Raw genomic sequence first — 20,159 nt, forward strand, 5'->3', positions numbered from 1 at the left:
GTAGTCATTTTCAATCTCTTTGTAGTTGTTTTGTGTCTCCTTGTAGTTGTTTTATGTCTCTTTGTAGTCATTTTCAATCTCTTTGTAGTTGCTTTGTGTCTCTTTGTAGATGTTTTATGTGTCTTTGTAGTCATTTTAAGTCTCTTTGTAGTTGTTTTGTGTCTCCTTGTAGTTGTTTTATGTGTCTTTGTAGTCATTTTAAGTCTCTTTGTAGTTGTTTTGTGTCTCTTTCTAGTCGTTTTGAGTGTCTTTGCAGCTGTTATGCATCTCTTCGCATTTGTTTTTGTGCCTTGGTGACATTTCTGTGTCTCTTTGTGGTTGTTTTATTCTTCTTTGTGGTCCTTGTGAGTCTCTTGTGGATGAGTCATGTGTGGCTGCTCTGCAGATGCATCTGATTTTCAGACTATAGCTGGTTGCAGTCCAGTCTAATGGTACTCAATGATATAAATCCACATCCACCATTTCCACCAAGAAACATGAACTGTCACCAGTCTGAGGGGATTACATCCTTCTTGTCGCAGCAGAGGCACTGAGGGGTGTGAATCTCGGGTCAGGATTACAATGTGTAATGCACCTTGACTAATTGACTGTGGCATTTTGAATGGCAGAAGCTGAATGGATGTGAAAACAAAGAAAGTATAGGGGCTGTTGTGGAGCGAGGTGGGGTGTATATATTTACTGTAGCTTCTGGACTGCTGGGCGTGTTGGCTGCATCCTCGACAGACCTGGAGTGGCTCGGAGAAAAAACATTCCTCCCATCCTGTCACTGTGAGGCTTTTCTCTCCAAATCCTCCTTTTCGTCCCTTCGTATTCATCTCCTCTTTCCTCCCACTCTCATTAATCTGCCTTCTATATTCGTTTTCCTTCTTGCTTTCCTTCTTCTTCTAATGTAAAATCTGTTGTCATGCATAAGAGCCTCTTCAGAAATAAATTAATGTTTTTACAGATTCCCTGAAACAGTGCGTACAATAAAACATTAGTCACTAACAATCCTCTCCTCTCTCATCTGGCGGAGGAGGGCAGCGATCTGACGGTTTGTTTCATACCTCTACGTCTGGGCATCCTTCCCTTTCTTCTTGTGAATCAGTTAGACGAGATACAATAGAGTTGAGGACAACAGGAACTAAATGAGTGACGTCTGTGACAAATCGCTTGACGCAAAAGTGAGGCTACTGTGAGTGAGAACTTTCTCGAAGTTGAAACCTTTCAGGCAGAGTGCCTGTCTTCCATGTGTGTACTGATGAGTTCCTCCATTAGTCTTGAGCAGCACGCAGGGAAATGGATTCCTTAATCTCTTAAAACAAATTATGATATAGATAATGCAATATCTAAAGTAACTTTCTATTATTATTATTATTATTTAAACTTTATTTTCCAGGATAGACCCATTGAGATTTAGGATCTCCAGGAGTACTGGCCAAGACGGCAGCGTAAAAGTTTCACGAATAAAAGCACAAATAACTTAAAAACAAAACAGCATAAGTAAAAAAACATAAAAATGTCACATAAAAGAGACAAGTTACAGACAAACATCAAATAGCATCAATCAGTAACAGCACAAGTACATCCAATGTTCCTTAATCCTATATATTTGATAGAAGTTTGATCGTGACCAGATGAAACTAAGATCAACTTCCTGCGTTCAGGTTGCGAGGCAACAAAATGTTCTCCTTTATACTGTGTGTCATTGCATTTGTCTAACTCTGATGTTATTGCTTTTTGTCACTTTGGAGTTCTTCCATGTGATTATCCTGGGAAGGTCGAAGTCGGCTCGGCCCCATGATGCTGCCAATTACAATCAGTCTCAAGCTGTCGGCCCCTGGGAGCAGCCTGGTCGTCTCTTGCTATAGTGACCACAGAGCAGATCCTCGTGAGCAGCTGGAGCTTCAGTACCTTCTTGCTGATGTCTATGTTTGTAGTAGTTATTGAAAGAGAATAAAAACACCTTTCATTTATCTGCAGATTCTCAGTATTGACTTCTTAGGTTGACTACCCCCCGTGAACAGAGAAACCAGCAGTGATTTTGACATTTAACTCCCCTTTTATCTTCTCCAAAGACATCTGCACATGCACAACACAGGGTGGTACCATAAATACCTAATGGCACCTTCAGTGGATGGTAGACATGTTCAGTACTGAACGAGCCTTCTGGGCGCAGACCCAGGGCCCTGAGTGGTAATCTAGAGACTCTGTTTGTAGTCAAGTCAATTTTATTTGTATAGCCCAAAATCACAAATCGCAAATTTGCCTCAGGGGGCTTTACAATCTGTACAGGATACGACACCCTGTTTTCTTAACAGTGCGACCCTCTCATCGGATGAGGAACAACATAATGAAAATACAACATAGACAATAAAAAATGAATACATATAATGTGAACATATGTGAGAAGGTGGATCCAAGAGGATGTCAAGCAGCTTCCCGGCGTCACCAAACGGATAGATGCCAGTATCTTCACTCTAGCTTTAAAACTGAGCCCGCTACAACCTCCGAAAGATGGATTGCGTTATTGTGTTAAAGAAATTAGTGGCGTTAAAACAAATTTGCGTTAACGCATTATTATCATGTTAACCTTGACAGCCCTAATTGTAAGGTTTAATAGTGGGGTGAGACTTCACGACTTTAGCATACTTTGCCATTCTTATAAATCATTGACTGCACTATCGGGTCACAATTAATTCATACTTCGAACTTCAAGTGTCATCATTAAAATATACAGTTACATATCCTTTCATGAAAGTCTTTTAACATATAAACCTACATAATACTGAACTATTCAATATGAATCCATTGTTGCATTAAAAAGTCTGAATAAAATGCCCGTCCTGTTACTTACTACTCTGGCCGGGACTGAGTGCGCTGATCATCATAGCACATATGCACAGGAAACCTCTGAGTTCCCTGGCCCAATATCGTTCATGGTAGCGGTGGTGCGAGTATATAATATTATACTTTATAACATATACATTTAAATATTTTTCCATCTCATATCTTGTGAGGTCCCTGGTACTCAGGGTCCGAGACTTAAGCCCCGGTAAGCCCGTGCATTAAGGCACCATTATATACAGTAAAATGCCCCTCCATTCTAACTTGTCCACAGTTGTTTTGCATGTTTATTCCGTGGCTCATAATCCATCCATACTCATTAGAAAGGCTTTCCTATAAGCAAAATATAACAGGGACAGCCAGTGAGTCCATCAACAAGTCACACTGTGTGAGAGCATGGGCCAAATATATAAAATGTAAAATGGATTGTGTTGTATTATGGTAACCGGCAGATGACATGTTAATAAAATAAGTTACATGTCATGTAGGAGGAACTAAAGAAAAAAGGGGAGAATCACAGAGGAAGTGTTGAGAAGAAAGTTCTATAAGGTTACATAAAAGTTTATTCTTGACTCCCGTATTGCTCTGTATACAGTACACCACAGAACCTGAAAGAAATACTGAGAAACAGTTTGGTTTTACAGCATCACTGATTCTGCTGAGAGAGAAAAAAGGGAGGGAATGTGAAGTATACCAGCTTCAACATGTCTTTTTATTAATTTTTTTAACTCTTTGGACGTTTTACTCTCAGTTGGGCATAGACAATTTGCATTTGTAATTTAATTTGACCCAACTCTTTAGTAATTTTTGTAGCGTTAACTTATTTCAAGTTTAAGTCATTTCTCGTGAGACGTGTAAAATCAATTTGTATACCTCCTGTGATGTACAGCCTCGTTTGAACAAATTCAAGTCCAGAAAAAGGCAGCATTTTGACAAACAAAAAAAAGTTCAATGTGCAAAGTGTAAAAAACCCAGCAACAACAATTCTCTGTGTACGAGCTGGAAAGGCATCAGTCCAGTAGTCAGCCAGAAGGGTCAGATGCCAAGCCAGCTGAGAGCTTGGATAAACTACTTTTTTAAGTTTGTGGTTTATTCTGCTAGCAGACAGGCTGAAACACAGAGTTTCAGGGTTTTGCGAAATTCTTCAGAACAGTCCAGAAAAGCAAGTTGTCCATCCGCCGTGGACACAATATAACAGCCCATTTTCAGCTACAGAACAGCGGCTTCGGTTTCAATTGTTGTATAACTGCTTAAGTAGAGTTTTTAACTTTAGAGAGATACTGTAGGTGCTATGTTTTAGCTACTCTCATCATCAGTGCTGTAAAGACCAGTCCGTATGAAAACCCATCAGTCAGTGCACTTATGGGTTATTTGAAACTACTGCTTGACTTTGGTGACCACTTAAAGCAGTTGCTTCCTTCATTTCCTGCATTATAACTACCACATACTGTAATTTCAGCGTCCCTCTTGGACGCTCTCGAGCAATAATCAACTTCTTCTTCGGCTTTATCGCCGATATGATCAGCACATGATGTAAAACTCTTTCCAGTAAAACGCTCAAGATGCACGATATCAGCGTTCCAGGATCTTTGTTCGGTTATATGAAACCCAGGAAATAATGTTTTATGAGGAATGTTTGAGGCTAAGAGAAGTGAGGAGAGAATGTCCAAGGAACACACCACTGTGATTTCACTTCTTGCCGAGAGTTAGATGAGAATATTGATACCACTCTCATGTTTGTCCTTCAATATGAAGCTGGAGCCTGCAGCTGGTTAGCTTAGTTTAGTACAAGGACTGGAAACAAGTGGAAACGGTTAGCTTAAAGGGATAGTTTGGGTGTTTTGAAGTAGGGTATCGACACGGGAGCAACGCAACGTACTGCTGTGGACGGGGCCAGCAGCAAAACGTATTTTAGCCGCCAGAAATATCTATTTCAGTTTAAAGGAACAATATGTAGGACTGACAGCTAGTGTTTAAAATGGGTACTGCAATCCAAATTCAAAACATTGGAGCCATGCCCCGTACCGCTTCTCTGATGTAACTGATAGCGGTTAGCGCACATTTTACGCAATTACGGGGTTACCTTCTAGACAAGACCGCATTAGCCTCTGGCCAGCAGCAGTAGAGGGAATCACTTCACTGGCTGTGTGTCTCAAATACTCGCTGCCTTGATAACCCAGCTGTACACGGGGGTGTGCCGAGGCTTTTCAGGTCGGGTAGAATCTAACGTTAACATTGTCTCTGTTGATCCAGTTTGTGTGCTTGTTTCCATGGCTGCAGAAGGCTGTGTTTGTATGCCAATTTGTTTCATGCGTGGCAACGGGGTGTTGAAATGGGCAGTGGACGGGATCACAACTGGCCAAAACAAAAACAGACGTACCGGAATCAAAATTTCAAAGAAGAACATACTGGCTGTAGCATTGTTATCGGAGAAGCCAGTATTTCAATTCAGCATTTTTCCTAAATCTCTGATGACATATCATGGTCATTTTATGATTTAATACAGTAAATATATTACATATTGGCCCTTTAAGTGTTCGCTATATTTTGAATATTTTCTCCGGTTTACCTTGCTGTGATACAGCTATATAATCTGTTTCCAACAGGGAACTGAACCCGTTACCTATGCTCTCAAAGCAACCAGACTCTATTGGAATAAACAGTAATTTTACCTTGCAGAACACAGAGTTTCTGGTCTGCCGCTGCCCCGATTTGTTTGTGTTGTTGTGTGACTTTGGTCAGTTCGGATTCGCCAAAGTTTGCTTCCGAGCTGGTACTTCGGTCTCCTTCTCCAAACTGGTGACGTGCCGACCATCATCTACTGTAGGTAATACACTGACAACGGATAACTACCTCATACAACCCTACTTCAAAACACCCAAACTATCCCTTTAAAGGTAGCAGTCTGCCTACCAGCGCCTCTAAAGCTCACTAATCAACACGTTATATCTTGTTATCCATACACAAACGGTGGTGGTTTGTGTACGAATATTTCTTGGTGGTGTGTGGTGACTTCCTGGAGTTTTATTTAATGAGGGTGAAGATCAGAAGACTTTCCTGGTGTCATGAAAAATGACATCGTAGCATCCTTCAAGATCAGAAGACTAGAGTAGACTTCATGATGTTAAAAGACAAATGTACATAGAAAGCTACAAAGGAGCAGTGTGTATGGTGCAGTGCAGAACTGTTTCCACCTTAAAATCATTTTAAAGTCACAATTTTGTATTACCATCCCACAGATTTAACTATTGATGCTCTGTTAAAAGGATTTACAGTATTTGGGGTCAGTGAACATGATTATTGCACTACTTTAGGAGCAGTATGTTGGGTGAGCCAGAGACAATAACTGGAAGCACAATGTTCTGCAAAACTTTGAGTGTGATTCGTTGCTGTGGTTCTGCAACGCAGACTCGCCTATCGCTCCTTTCGCTGGTGTACAAGAGATCTGAGAGTGTGTCGTCTTTTAAGTTGTTCAGTTTGGAGGGATGGTAAAACACTCCCTCCACTTAATTAGTCCTCTACAACTCCATGCTCTGCTCATGCAGCCCTTCATCTCCAGCTAAACCCTTTGAAGGCTGCACAGTCATATTGGGTGTCCCTGATTGATTGTAGCAGACCGGCTGAGCTGAAGGTAGGTGGATGTCATGGCAAACACACATTTGAAATGAGACGGGCTTCGTGCGGCGGTTGACGAGCCAATGAAGGATGATAATTGATCGAGCAGGAAGAAGTAGGATGGAGGCTGCAGATGGTCCGGCTTCAGGTTAGCCTTCGCAGAGAGACGTGTAGTGATGGGTGACAGCTACAGTGATGGCAGCCTGTTTGAAAGGGGAAGAGAAGGTAGCCCCGGAGATCGCCTGATAGCCCCAGAGATTTTAAAATCCACTGATGGCTCAGAGAAGTTCAAATCTCATTTGATTGGAGATGGAAAGCTGTCATGTGCTCGATAAGGTCTTTAGTGAGTTTTTTTCCAACTTCATTCATGGAAATATTTCAAAGACAAGGACAAACAGAGCTTCAGGATGGGATCAAGCGGCTGAGTGGCATCTGAGGAACCAATCACATTTTGATAGAGCTCTGGATGACACTTGAAAAGACCATTCCCGACAGGCTTTCAACTCTGTTTGGTTTTTAAAAGATGAACCTTCATCTCAGATTAGGTCAGGTGGACCATGACAGGTGGTTGTTACTATCAGCCGCCCATCTGCCCCAAACAGCTTTCAGAGACGAAAAGACAGATATTTCAAACAGAGCTTTCAAATGAACTTTAGAGAAGATTAAAGGTGACAAAATCATTTGCATTAAATAAAAGTTAAATAAATAAATAATAGAATATATATATAAATGCACTGAAATATAAAATGAAAAAGCTGACAACTTTTGGGAAATGATTCAATATATTTATATACTGTATATCTTTATAAAATGGTAAAATTGAAATAATGCAATACATTAATGACAATTAATGTTGTTTGTAAAATAACAAATCGATATTGATTTATTTAATTTGATATTGCAGCTCAGTTGCACGAAAATCTGTATGAATGACACAATAATTTGCAAGGCATTTAGCGTGCAATAAGAACACTTCTTGTTTTTGGCGTGTCATTTGTACGCCATGTAGTCTGTACTGACGACAACGCCAACGCATCTGGGTAAATATGCTATGCTCAGAGGTAGTGACGTAGAATCAAAAGTGAGAAAGACCGCTTAAGCGGGGCGGGAGGGGTGTTGGATGGGTCCAACAAATACAGGACTTTCAACCAGGAGACCCGTGGTTGTTTTTTTTGCTAAAAGTTTTTGATGTTTTTTAGTGATGTTTGTGACGTGCTTCCTGTAGTTATGTTACATTGTTTCTGTACGTATTTGACTAGGTTACGTACTAATTTTAAGCCCAACATAATGTAATTCTTAAACCTAACTAAGTGGTTTTGTTGCCTAAACATAACTGCGGACGTCAACAGTAGTTTTGACGGTTTGTTTCACAGAACCATCTAACGATCTCTTCTCGATACTATCTCAGTGCTGTTCTTTGCTCTTCTTTCAATGAAGAAATATTCTCCAGTTCTGATATAACTGATGCTATTGCAGCTACGCTAACCTCTTCAGGAGCCGCCATTGTTGTTTAGAACTCTTCGTGTTGTCTCACCGGGTCTCATGGTACGTGTCCACAGGATCCGTCATTTCCACGCTTCCCAATGCGAATCAGGGGCATCCGGGCGCGACTCGCCACCTCTGGAAACTCCCTAAAAACGAACCATTGTCGATCAAACATAAAGACGGATTCAGTAACTGCATGGCTTATTTCTCGATTAAAATGGTTTCAGAAACACATTTAGGTGAAATATTTTCGCAATATAAGAGAAGAAAGTTTTCAAACGAGCCGCCATGTTGGTTCCGGTTTGAAAGCTGGGACCGACACGCTTGGCTGCAGTAGCTCCTCACAGGACACTGATTGGTCCGTTGCCTGGCGAGTCGGACACCAACGCATTACTTGAAGCCTGACAAGATGGATTTTCGTGTGACATTTGATCCGATTTTGTGACATTGCGAGAATCCAGCTGCCGTGCAAGGTTTAACAAATGACATGAAAATCCTAAAATGCATCCTTCAAGCTATTTATACGCCTTCCTGTGAGATCAGGTTGGATATTGATATATTCTGTTGAATATATATAGCATTTATTTCATTATTGAATTGTCTATTTACTATTTAATGTAGGGAAATATATGTATTTTCATATGACTTTGAATTAATTTAATTTCATCATTTATTTTTTATTTCACTTCATCATTATTTATTTCACTGGTATTCATATACTTTTGTCACATCTTGTCTCCAATATAATATTGGATCGGACAGAAAACGGTGCAGTTATGAAAGTGTTTGCACCTCCTGATATTTAGCAGAAGCTGTTAATGGGAATTGGAAAAAAAGATCTAAATTTAGTAAATGTCCGATATGTAGAGCTGGACTGCCTGCTACTGGCTCAGGTATCCACTCCAGTGGGTGCCATCTACTTTTGCTCTTCAACTGTTTCATATTTAATTGGCTTTCAGACTGTATTAGCTTTATTTCTATTAGAAGCTGAATGAACATGCTTGGGGGAAAGTTTCACAGAAGAAGAGTTAATTATCATATTATTTTACATAGAGGCAAATAGCACCAGTAAAACACGTGTACGGAGGTGTTTATTACCTGTAAATTGATGTAAATATTGAGCATAAATTCAATGAAAGGGGGTGCTGTTTAAATGAAAATAAGTTGTGTTGTATTAGAAGCACCAATGCAATTTCCCATAATGGTGCTTTGCTGGGCCCTCTCGGATAAACAATGCAGGAACAACATTAATTGAATTTGATGCCATCTAGTCTCTAAACTGCTTTGATAATTACATTTCAACATTAAATCATTTTCAGCCTTCCACTGAAGCTGACGTCTCCTCATTGTCAGAACCCAACCCAGACTACCAAACGGAGCCATATCGTTGTGTCTCTTTACATTTCTAATTAAAACAGGGTTACTTTCCATTCACAATATCATGACGCAGGCATTTTTTGCTACTTAAAATGTCAACATGGCTGGATGTTGAGGATCATTATAGCTGAGATGCTTTTAACATCCCATCTTAACCAATGAGTGTAGAGGAGGCTAGAAGTTTATAGTTGCTGTTGTGATACGGTATGTAGGAGATTATGTAAAACAAAAATCAGTGAAATCAGTTAAATATTCAGCATTAATAGTCATATTGAACTATGTATATTAACAGCTTCTATACATTTTAGAACAGTAGGAAAACCTTTGACGTTTTCATGTTTTAGCAACACAAAAAGGCCCTTTAAGGTGATAAAGATAACCGTCCATTCATGAAATGCACACTTTAGGATCCTCTTTACCCTGGTAATATGCACGAACATTAATGATTTATAAGAGTGGCATTTAACAATGTACGAGACGCGCAACAGAAGTGATCCTGGCCAGTCGTACTGTAAACCACAGAACAACGCACTGCAAATATATATAGAATATTTTCCAATGATATAATCTACCAAATCACACTTCAGGATGTTCTCTAACGAATGATTACATTCGGAATGACAAAAAACTGAAGAAGATACTGGTATCAAATGAAACTAGAAAACCTAAGAAATCCATTGGTACCAATCATGTCATAGTAGCTTGAAGCAAAGGAGGTTATAAAGTGCTCCAAACCTATGCTAAATTTTGGCAAGGAAAAACTGGCAAGGCCATTTTCAAAGGGGTCCCTTGACCTCTGACCTCAAGATATGTGAATGAAAATGGGTTCTATGGGTACCCACGAGTCTCCCCTTTACAGACATGCCCACTTTATGATAATCACATGCAGTTTGGGTCAAGTCATAGTCAAGTCAGCACACTGACACAATGACAGCTGTTGTTGCCTGTTGGGCTGCAGTTTGCCATGTTATGATTTGAGCGTATTTTTTATGCTAAATGCAGTACCTGTGAGGGTTTCTGGACAATATTTGTCATTGTTTTGTGTTGTTAATTGATTTCCAATAATAAATATATACAGACATTTGCATAAAGCAGCATATTTCCCCACTCCCATGTTGAAAAGAGTATGAAATACTTGACAAATCTCCCTTTAAGGTACATTTTGAACAGATAAAAAATGTGCAATTAATTTGCGGTTAATCATGGTTGAATATTTTAAGCAATTTACAGCCCTAGTTTTTTTTTGTGATTTGTAATTATCACTTTAGGGTCTTTTTCTGTTGATTGGTGTTTTTTAAAAAGTCACATTAGTAGACCCCTCATCATTTATCATCATGTCTTTGCTCTATATGGATTTAGTGACGTATTATTGACATAATTGCATTTTTTTTTTTTAACATATCTCCAAAGATATTGCCACCATATGTTTTAATATTTGGTTTTAAGTATATGGCTATTCTGGCTTTTATGTACCAAATTATCTATTTAATGACCCTATCATTCTTTATAAATATATATTTTTATTTGGATAATATAATAAACTGGTGTTGCTTTGTAGCACAGCAACACCAGTGTTCTCTCTCCCTGTTGATTGGTGTTTTTAAAAAGTCACATTGGTATAACCCTCATTATTTATCATCATGTCTTTGCTCTCTATGGATTTAGTGACGTATTATTGACATTATTGCATTTTTTATTTTTATTTTTACATATCTATTAAGATATTGCCACCATATATTTGTAATATTACTAGTTTGTTTTAAGTATATGGCTATTCTGGCTTTTATGTTCTAAATTATCTATTTAATGACCCTATAATTCTTTATATAGACATATATATATATTTTTATTTGGATACTATAATAAACTGGTGTTGCTTTGTAGCACAGCAACCCAGTGTTCTCTCTCCCTGTTGATTGGTGTTTTTAAAAAGTCACATTAGTAGAACCCCTCATTATTTATCAACATGTCTTTGCTCTATATGGATTTAGCTATGTATTATTGATATTATTGCATTTTTTTTTTACATATCTCCAAAGATATTGCCACCATATGTTTTAATATTTTATTTTAAGTATATGGCTATTCTGGCTTTTATTATCTATTTAATGCCCCTATCATTCTTTCTATATATATTTTTTTATTTGGATGCTATAATAAACTGGTGTTGCTTTTGCAGCACAGCAACACTAGTGTTCTCTCTCCCTGTTGATTGCATGCAGTGTGTGCAGGTGTCAGTATGACTGTATAGCCGGTAGGAGGGACTTGATGCTCCAACTTCTCATTGTGTGTGTGTCTGTGTTTCTCTCCAGCCAGTCGTCCTGGTCCTGCTTGGAGAGAGACGACGGCAGCAGCAGCAGCAGCAGCAGCATTCTGGAGGAAACACCATGCAGCATCTGAGGCTGAAAAGACGACTGGAGCCTCACAATATTTCTTATTTTTGATTTTTTTTTTTTTGGTTTCGTGCGTTTTTCCCCCCCCTCTCTCTCGCTCTGTCTCTTTCTCCTTTTCACCCAATCTGTGACGCGCAAGGACACTACAGCAGCATCCATCCAGCTCACATAGAGCCTCCTCTGTACAGACGCACCACCATCCTCCTCCTTTCCTTCCTTCCTTCCTTCCTCCCACTCTTCCTCCTCTCTTCTCCTGTTCTGTTTCTAACCCACCAGAGGACATCGGGAACCTCTTCTCCTTTCCTCCCCCCCTTTAAAGCCCGGAGACAGACATGGATCTATGGTTTCTTTCGATCCGGATTTGCTGGTGGAAGGTTTTGTTTCTGCTGAGTGTTTTCCAGGACTATCTGAGCTCCATGCTGGACTGCCCGCCGACCTGCCGCTGCTCGCAGATAGAAATCTTCTGCAATAAGTCCGACAACGGCAGGTTTTTCCCTTTACTCGCCCTGCAAGACACTGGCAGCAATGGGACCAGTATTGACATAGCAGAGTTATTCAAAAACATCACCACTATGTAAGTAGATGCGCATTATTATACCGTGCGTAATTTTTCCCCTTTTCCCTATAATAATCATGAATTGATGTCATCCTCAGTGAGTGAGGCTGTCTGTTGCTTTTCTCTGCACTCATCTGACTTGTTGGCTGATTATCTCTTATATTTCAGACTTTTTGCACTTCTATCAGTCTGTTAAGTGGCCCTTTTTATGATCACACCATCCGTCTTTCATGGAGCGTAAATGCGCTTCATCCATCTTTCCAAATGCGCAAATAACACCAAATCCCCTTGCAACAATGTCAGTACGTGCAAACTACTTGATCTTGAACCTATACAGTGGATGTCTGATTGTGTGTGTGTGTATGTGTGTGTGTGTGTGCGTTTGCGTGCATGTGTGTGTGTGTGTGTGTGTGTGTGTGTCCTCATAAAGTTGCTCCTCTGCAGCGGCCTGTGTGCGGCCAAACGACAGACGGATGTTGCAGGAGAACCTCAGATCACCCATCCATCTATCTATCTATTCATTCATTCATTCACTCACTCATTCATTCATTCATTCACTCATTCATTCACTCGAATCCCAGTCCTCGTGTAGCAGCAACTGCTCCGACAGATTGTGCTAAATGAAACAGAAATAAATGGTGCAGTAAGGTCGAACCAGTTACATTCTCAGAGGCCAAACTTTATTATGTGCAGATGACGCGCTGGGGGTCTGGAGAAGAGAGAAGAGGGGGGTTGTGGGTAGGTGGGTGTTTGTTGGAAACGTCACTTGTGGCTTCCCCCTCCTCCCTCTCTCCCCTAAAGAGATGGACATGTAGCAGGATGCTTCAGAGATGCTTAAAACAGAGGAGCTGTGATGACGGCACACACTCACCCCCTCTGGTACATTTTCATTCTGCATCCTCTCCCTCCTCCTCCTCTCTCCTCTCTCTCTCTCTTTCCCTGGCATCGATCCTTCCTGCCAACATCAAAGCTTTCTTTCTTGAAAAGTCAGGAGAAAAAAAAAACTGCAGCTCAGGCCTTAAAATAAGACCTCTGGTGTCGATGAGGCTGATTTGCATATAAAGTAAACATCTCCCCCCTTTAACGCGCTGGAATTCCCCGCACAGCTTCCTCCTGCGTCGCCTTTTACGCCACTGAGGACTTTTCCTCCCCATCAGGTTTTTTGGTATCCCATTTACCCTTTTTTTTATCCGTTTGAGGCTGGCTGACAACAACTTATTTGGTGACACGGTTCATCGCTTCCCTGTGCCACTAGAGGGTAGCCTGGTACCCTCTATAGGCCTGGCTCTGGGAGCCAAGAAGGGCTCTTTCTTTTACAACACTGGAGTCATTTACATGACTGTGTTATTGGTGTTTTTTTAGTCAAATCAGTTTAAAGCTCAGCCACGTTAGGGTGGCAAAGAGATGAAGGGTCAGAGGTCACACCAGTAGGGATTAACATGACCCTAGAGTGACCCTCGGGTAAAGATTTTCCTCCTCGTAAAAACCTGCTCCATCCAGTCATTTGTCTTTTCCCTCCCCCGGATCAACAGTAGAATAAAGTACCTCCTGGATTGTAAAAATGCCAAAAATCCTGTTTCATAATAAGCACAAAGCCACACATTGATTGCCTTTTTGCCTTTGAGAGACTCTAATGCAATTGACCCGGGACTAATTGTGCATTTCGTGGCCCCTTGCCAAGCAGGCCGCTTGTTTTCTTGCTGCTCAGCATGGACGGCAGCAACCTCCACCCAGCAGCACCGACAGCAGCTCAATGACACCTTATCAGAGACAATGTCACATCGGCTTACACACCTGATAGGAGTCTATACATTCAAAACACACAGAGAGATTTCTACATTGTGTGTATAATCTCATAATCAACTGTTCAGGTCTAATTATGCAGTTTAAAAGCATACACAGTTAATTATTTGGCTGAAAATAATAGCAAACTATCACTCACAGCATATATGTTGTGCTCATTGAAATGTATAGATGAACACGTCTAATTAATAATAGTATTTGCTTGTTCCAATTTGTTATCTGGCCAGAAAACATGCTATTTAAAGATAACAACCAGTAACCATAGTAATACAGAGCAGTCAGCGACGAAGGCCACATGCAGCCCACAAACCGTGCTCTCTCTCTCTTTTGTAAGGTGTGGATGCGTGCGTTTTGCTAACGGGAGGTCTATTTCACTCATCACAAGGGAAACAGGGAGAGATGGGGGGACAATTTACGGAGATGGGAAACCGGAGCGAGGGCTCCTAGCGGGAACCGTGGGATGATCGGCCAGCCAAAGAAAACTGCCAAGTCCAGATAATAGTTTTCCAGTTCTCTCACATTAGAGATTCATCACAAGAGGCATCGGCGTTTGAAGTGGATACGATAAGGCCTCGCTGTGATACTTGAAAAAAAACAAAAAACGGTTTTCTGAGAGCAGCTGAAGCGTTTGACAGGTTTGTGTGTAAGTGCAGCTCTGACTGCAGAATCCAATCAGAGCTTCCACCTCTGGCGATGACGTTTGGCCTCATTTTGTTTTCCCCCCTTTCTTTTTTTTCTACCTTTTTGTAAGAACAAGAGAGGCTAAAGCATCAGACCAATCTGTACAAATCATCACTGCAACACATGCATTAAGATAAAAATCACCCCTCTGCCCTCCATCGTCTCCTCTGCTCTAAGTGCATCCTTCCATTCAACTCCTATACATTCGCCATCATCCATGCATTTACTCACTGTAGCAGCTGAGCTATTAAATCAATCTGTGCGAGTTAGTAAAGGTCCATCTTTGATGGTGTAGTAATAGTCCATCTAAAACTCTGCTTTTCGATGGTAATGTAACAATAAAATGGTCGTATAATGTAATGTCCCCATAATTATTCTACAGGGACTTGTCTGTAGTCAAGTAGTCATTAACATAAAAATAGAAAGATGGAGTTATTTAAATCTTGTTCGCATAAGATAGCTTTAACCACAACTTAAGCGCAATCTGCATTTTACAGATAATTACAAGCTACTGTACATGTCCATATGCAGATTTTCCTGGAAGTACAATTCTCTGTTCCACTTATCTCCACATCTGCCAAAAAAGATGAGGTTAAATGAAGTTAATTTTTTTTATGTCCCACAATTTCCCAGGAAAGTTGAGCTATTTTTATAGAGACATTGTCTAGAATATTCAGTATACCTATCATAATCTTATAGGGATCCATGGTTTGCCAGTTATATTTAAAGACTTCCCCTCCAGACATGTGTTACTGTAAAACATATAGGCTATAAAAGCACTGTGCTTTGAATAATAACTTGTGTCTGATATAGTTCAACTAAATTGTTAAAAATTATAAAACCATGCACATACTGTACATCATTCTGCAGTGAAGCTCAAACATCCACCACTAGCATCCCAACATCTACAACACAGTTCACAAATGAGTTTCAAACATCCAGCCATGAGGACATGTTGAGTTTTGGGAGCATCAATCTCATAACCCATTGGCTATCGGTCTGCCAGCAATTTAGCCTCTGGGGGCAACAGAAAATATTTCTGGGGTTCTGGTGTAGCCAGCAGATTTGCGGGCCAAGACTTCCTCTTCCGTGTGCCAGTCATTGTTTACAGTCCGAACTTAAAACGCAAGAATGGAGTTGGAGTTGAGAGACGTATCGCAAGTAGCCGGTTTACACTCAGTTAACAGCTTATTTAGCTAATGAAAGGATAAATCGCCATCAGATGATAGCCGGTTGGTTCCAAGATTGTATTTCAGCCAATGTGTTCCACCTCTTTTGCTCTTCACATGAACTGTTTATCTGCATGCAACCAAGGCCTGCTCAAACATGATTGGTCAATACTACTAACGCTTCTGATGACTAAAATCTCGTTGCCTACAGATTCTGCATTCATATCAGTGGGCAACCTCCGGGTCTGAGAAGTGAAGCCAATGCTGAAGTGCCTTAAACTTGCATTCTTTCTTATAGCCAGCAGGGGGCGACTCTTCTGGTTGCAAAAATAAGTCTGATTGTATAGAAGTCTATGAGAAAATGAGCCTACTTCTCACTTGATTTATTACCTCAGTAAACATTGTAAACATGAGTTTATGGTCTCAATCGCTGGTTTCAAGTCTTCTTCAATACAGCATGATGTTCATTTAGTAGATTATGGTCCCATTTAGAGTCAAATAGACCATAAAGCGGGGTTTTTAGTTCATGAAAGTTAATTACAACTTTTTTGGTCGCCTGAAAATGTCTTATTCAACGTTCGGTTGTACTTAGCTCCACCCTCTCGTGTCACTTCCGGTTGCAAAAAGTCAACATGGTGACGGCCAAATACCAAGATGGCGATGGCCAAAAGGGCCAAACAAAACGGCAGTCTACAAATTAATAGGTGATGTCATGGTGACTACGTCCACTTCTTATATACAGTCTATGATTCATATGCAGATATCTGGTCATCGAGATTATGGGAGCATTGACACTCTATAAGAAAATCAACAAGTCCGTCCATCCATCCAACCAACCTATCCCTGTTGCCTTTAATGTCTTATAATGTCACTGAGTGTATATCTTATATCTACGGTATTTGATTTAGCTATAACAGTCATTAGATACTGCTCTCTGTAAATATGGATGTTAAAATAAATCAGAAGTCCTCTATTTGCCTTTGAAATGAGAATGCTCTTCCAATAGCATAATCATAGTTTTGGCTTCTTTAATGCCAACTCTTTCTTCAATCAAAGAGATTTATGTGGACTTGTAAAATTGCCATCTGTTTATCTGCAAACAAACTGAGACTTCCACACTCTGAAATGGTTCAGCGTTTATGTACTTTGCCAAATGCGGCTTGAAGTTGATCGTTTGATATCTTTAAAATCTTGATCATCCAGTCAATAAAAGTCAGCGTCTTCTCAAATTTCAAGCATTCAAGCTATCCTTTAAAATTCACCATAATGTTATATTTAGCGTGATTAATCTTTTACTTACTGAAGGTGTCACTTTCAAACGATAGAAGTCACACGTTGGAATCACAGCTAAAACATTGAACATTGAACCAAAGGCAATCTTTAAAGAATAACAAAGTAGTCCTGCGGAAAAGAGAAGGATACAATTTCAGATGCAATACGCCATAGAATAGGATCGTGAGATAGGGTGTGATCTAACAGGACGGGGTATGTGAGCAAAAGAAAATCAAAGCTGTCACATCCATCCATCCACTGCTGTACTGGCTGCATATTTCATCAGCCATCACTTTCAACAATTACCCCAAACCTCTGGCTCAACGCCAGTTACTCTGCTTCCTTAAAAACTTGTTAGAGAAGTTTTTCTCTCTTTTCTTTTTAAAATTTTAAAACCAGCACAGCTCCACTTGAAACTATCGATCTCTAGACACCTTCAAAAACACACATTTTATATGAAACCGTGCAGCTAGCTGGGGCTGCCAAAGAAACCTGTTTTATACAGGCATGCTTCCAAAGTCCGCTTATAGGTGACTTGTGTGGGCTGCAAGTGTCCCCCGGCTCAGACGCTGAGCATTACCGCATCGCTTAAATTCAGCATTTTCGATCCTCCTAAAACTCCTGTGCAGCCCACATACTGTAAATGTGTGACTGTGGCCAATGGAAACTTCAAATATCTGCCATATAATTATTGTGTAACGGTTCTGAATGAGAATAAATGAACTCCAGCAGAGAAAATATATTTTGAACATTTGGATCATGTATTTATAAGGGCGCTCCAGTAGTTAGGTATTTCATTTCTATAAAGTTTGGGACAAATTTTGTAAAAAACTTGAAGCAGTGCAGGCCGAGATCTTCTGAATTTTAGTCCCTACTGGTTAAGCTACAAAAAAACTGGAACCCACATTTCCCATTATGCAGCTCCATATTGTTTTTCATTAGACCCTCCCTTAATGCCCATGTCTTTCAAACCCCACACCTCCAGTTTGTAACCAGTGGGCAACCTCTGGTTCTGAGAAGTGAAGCCAACCTGGAAATGCCTTAAACTTGCATTCTTTCTAATAGCCAGCAGGGGGCGACTCCTCTGGTTGCAAAAAGAAGTCTGATTGATAGAAGTCAATGAGAAAATGACCCTACTTCTCTCTTGATTTATTACCTCAGTAAACATTGTAAACATGAGTTTATGGTCTCAATTGCTAGTTTCTAGTCTTCTTCAATACAGCATGATGTTCATTCAGTAAATTATGGTCCCATTTAGAGTCAAATAGACCATAAAGCAGGGGACGCTTTAGGGTGTTGCTACCTTGAGATTGTGAGGTCGCTACCACGGTGTTGTCCGGTCTGGAATTTGAACCCTTTCACACAGTGTGTTTTCAGTTCATGATAGTCAATTGTAACATTTTTGGTCACCTAAACATGTCTTATTCAACGTTCGGTTGTACTTAGCTCCACCCTCTCGTATCACTTCTGGTTGCAAAAAAAAACAAAATGGCGACGGCCAAAATGCCAATTTGAGGCTTCAAAAGGCAGCCCACAGACCAATGGGTGACGTCACGGTGACTACTTCTACTTCTTATACACAGTCTATGCATTCATCAAATCAGTGCTTGGGTTCATCAGTAGAATAAAGGTGCTGTATTTCGGTAGCTTTAGTAGAGACATAAAGGATGATAGAGATACTTCCTCAATATGAGACATAATAGAAAATCCAAAACAATTTTTGGACATTTGATAATGTAATCTGGTTTAATTGGTGATAACACGCTTGCAGGCTAGACTGTGTGAATTTCGGATATTCTGATTAATATCTTTTGGGGAGAATAGCTGTTTCCCAGGCCCAGTCAGCTGTAACCCAGTCAAAGGGTTTTGTTCTGCCCCCTAATCTGGGATGTTAGATGGATGTACAGAGTGCTACCTTCCCCTCCTCCCTGTTGGTATATGTATTTATTTCCCCTCCTCTTCCCTCCTGCTCTTTATCCATTTCCTTGTCTTTGTTCTCTTCTCCTCTGTGTGAAGTTTTGATGTCTGGGTTTCTGATGCCCAGCTCACCTGTATCTGTTTGTCGTCTTGATTTATTTTTCTTTGTCACCTTGATATTTCTGTCTGCGTTTCCATTTTATTGAGTTTTATTTTTTATTATTTTTGTGCTCTTTAGGGGTGAGATGTTTTTACAAGCCTGCTGGGTTTTTTGTCTTTGTGTGATCTGCAGTTTTCGGTGTGTTAGTATCATTTGAAGGCACAAATAAATCATACCCACACCTCACTTACCCTCTCTTAGCTGCTCATGAGGAACGTAGCTCAGAGCTTCACACCTGTCTGACATCAGCTTCGGATATCTGCTTTATATCTAAGCACATATGAAACAAAAAAATCACACTCTTATGTTCTAATGCAATACTGCTGCACTCTTACTCCCCATTTTAGAGGAGTTCTTTGAAAACTGGTTGATGCATTTACTTCTGAATAGGGCTGGACAACATTTGATTAGTGCTGATATGAGATACCAAAACACTACTTTTTTCATCCCTCACTGTGATGAAAAAATAATTGTTTTTCTCCAACATGTTTTTATCATTTAACAAGAAAGCCAAACTTCTCAAATGGTAAATATCTAAACACAAGTTTACCTGAATAAAATTAAGATTTGAATCAGGAACTATCTGATCAAAGAAGAGATAAATGCTTTTCCATACTCGCAATATTTTAGGAGCTCACACAAGGTGAAAAGAGTTGCTGCAGCACAGCCGGTATGAGAAAAATAAAGCCTTTTTTTTTGCATATTAAAGTATGTAAACATGTTAAACCCAAAATACAAGTATGCATCTGAAAATGAGCACAATAGGTCCTCTTTAATAGACACACTTTATCAGTACCAAAGAGGTATTGAGGTTTGATAACCAGAATTACATTTTAGTCTTTACAAGTTGCAAAGTAAATAGTAATACGTTGCAAAGAATGGTTTGGTAAGAAGCACCAGGATGC

General features: G+C 40.0%; 1 protein-coding gene across 7 annotated transcripts in view; it reads left to right on the top strand.

Annotated features, from left to right (window-relative positions):
• The window catches only part of ntrk3b (neurotrophic tyrosine kinase, receptor, type 3b), a 241,698-nt gene that overhangs the window by 5,545 nt on the left and 215,994 nt on the right, over positions 1-20,159 (top strand). For all 7 annotated transcript variants that reach the window (XM_074661256.1, XM_074661274.1, XM_074661282.1 and 4 more), the window contains one exon: positions 11,616-12,270. In XM_074661256.1, coding sequence (XP_074517357.1) covers positions 12,029-12,270 — 242 coding nt within the window. In that variant the 5' untranslated portion in view covers positions 11,616-12,028. The remainder of the gene's footprint in view (positions 1-11,615; positions 12,271-20,159) is intronic.

This window comes from Sebastes fasciatus, chromosome 2, assembly GCF_043250625.1.
Source record: "Sebastes fasciatus isolate fSebFas1 chromosome 2, fSebFas1.pri, whole genome shotgun sequence".
Classification (NCBI taxonomy): domain Eukaryota; kingdom Metazoa; phylum Chordata; class Actinopteri; order Perciformes; family Sebastidae; genus Sebastes; species Sebastes fasciatus.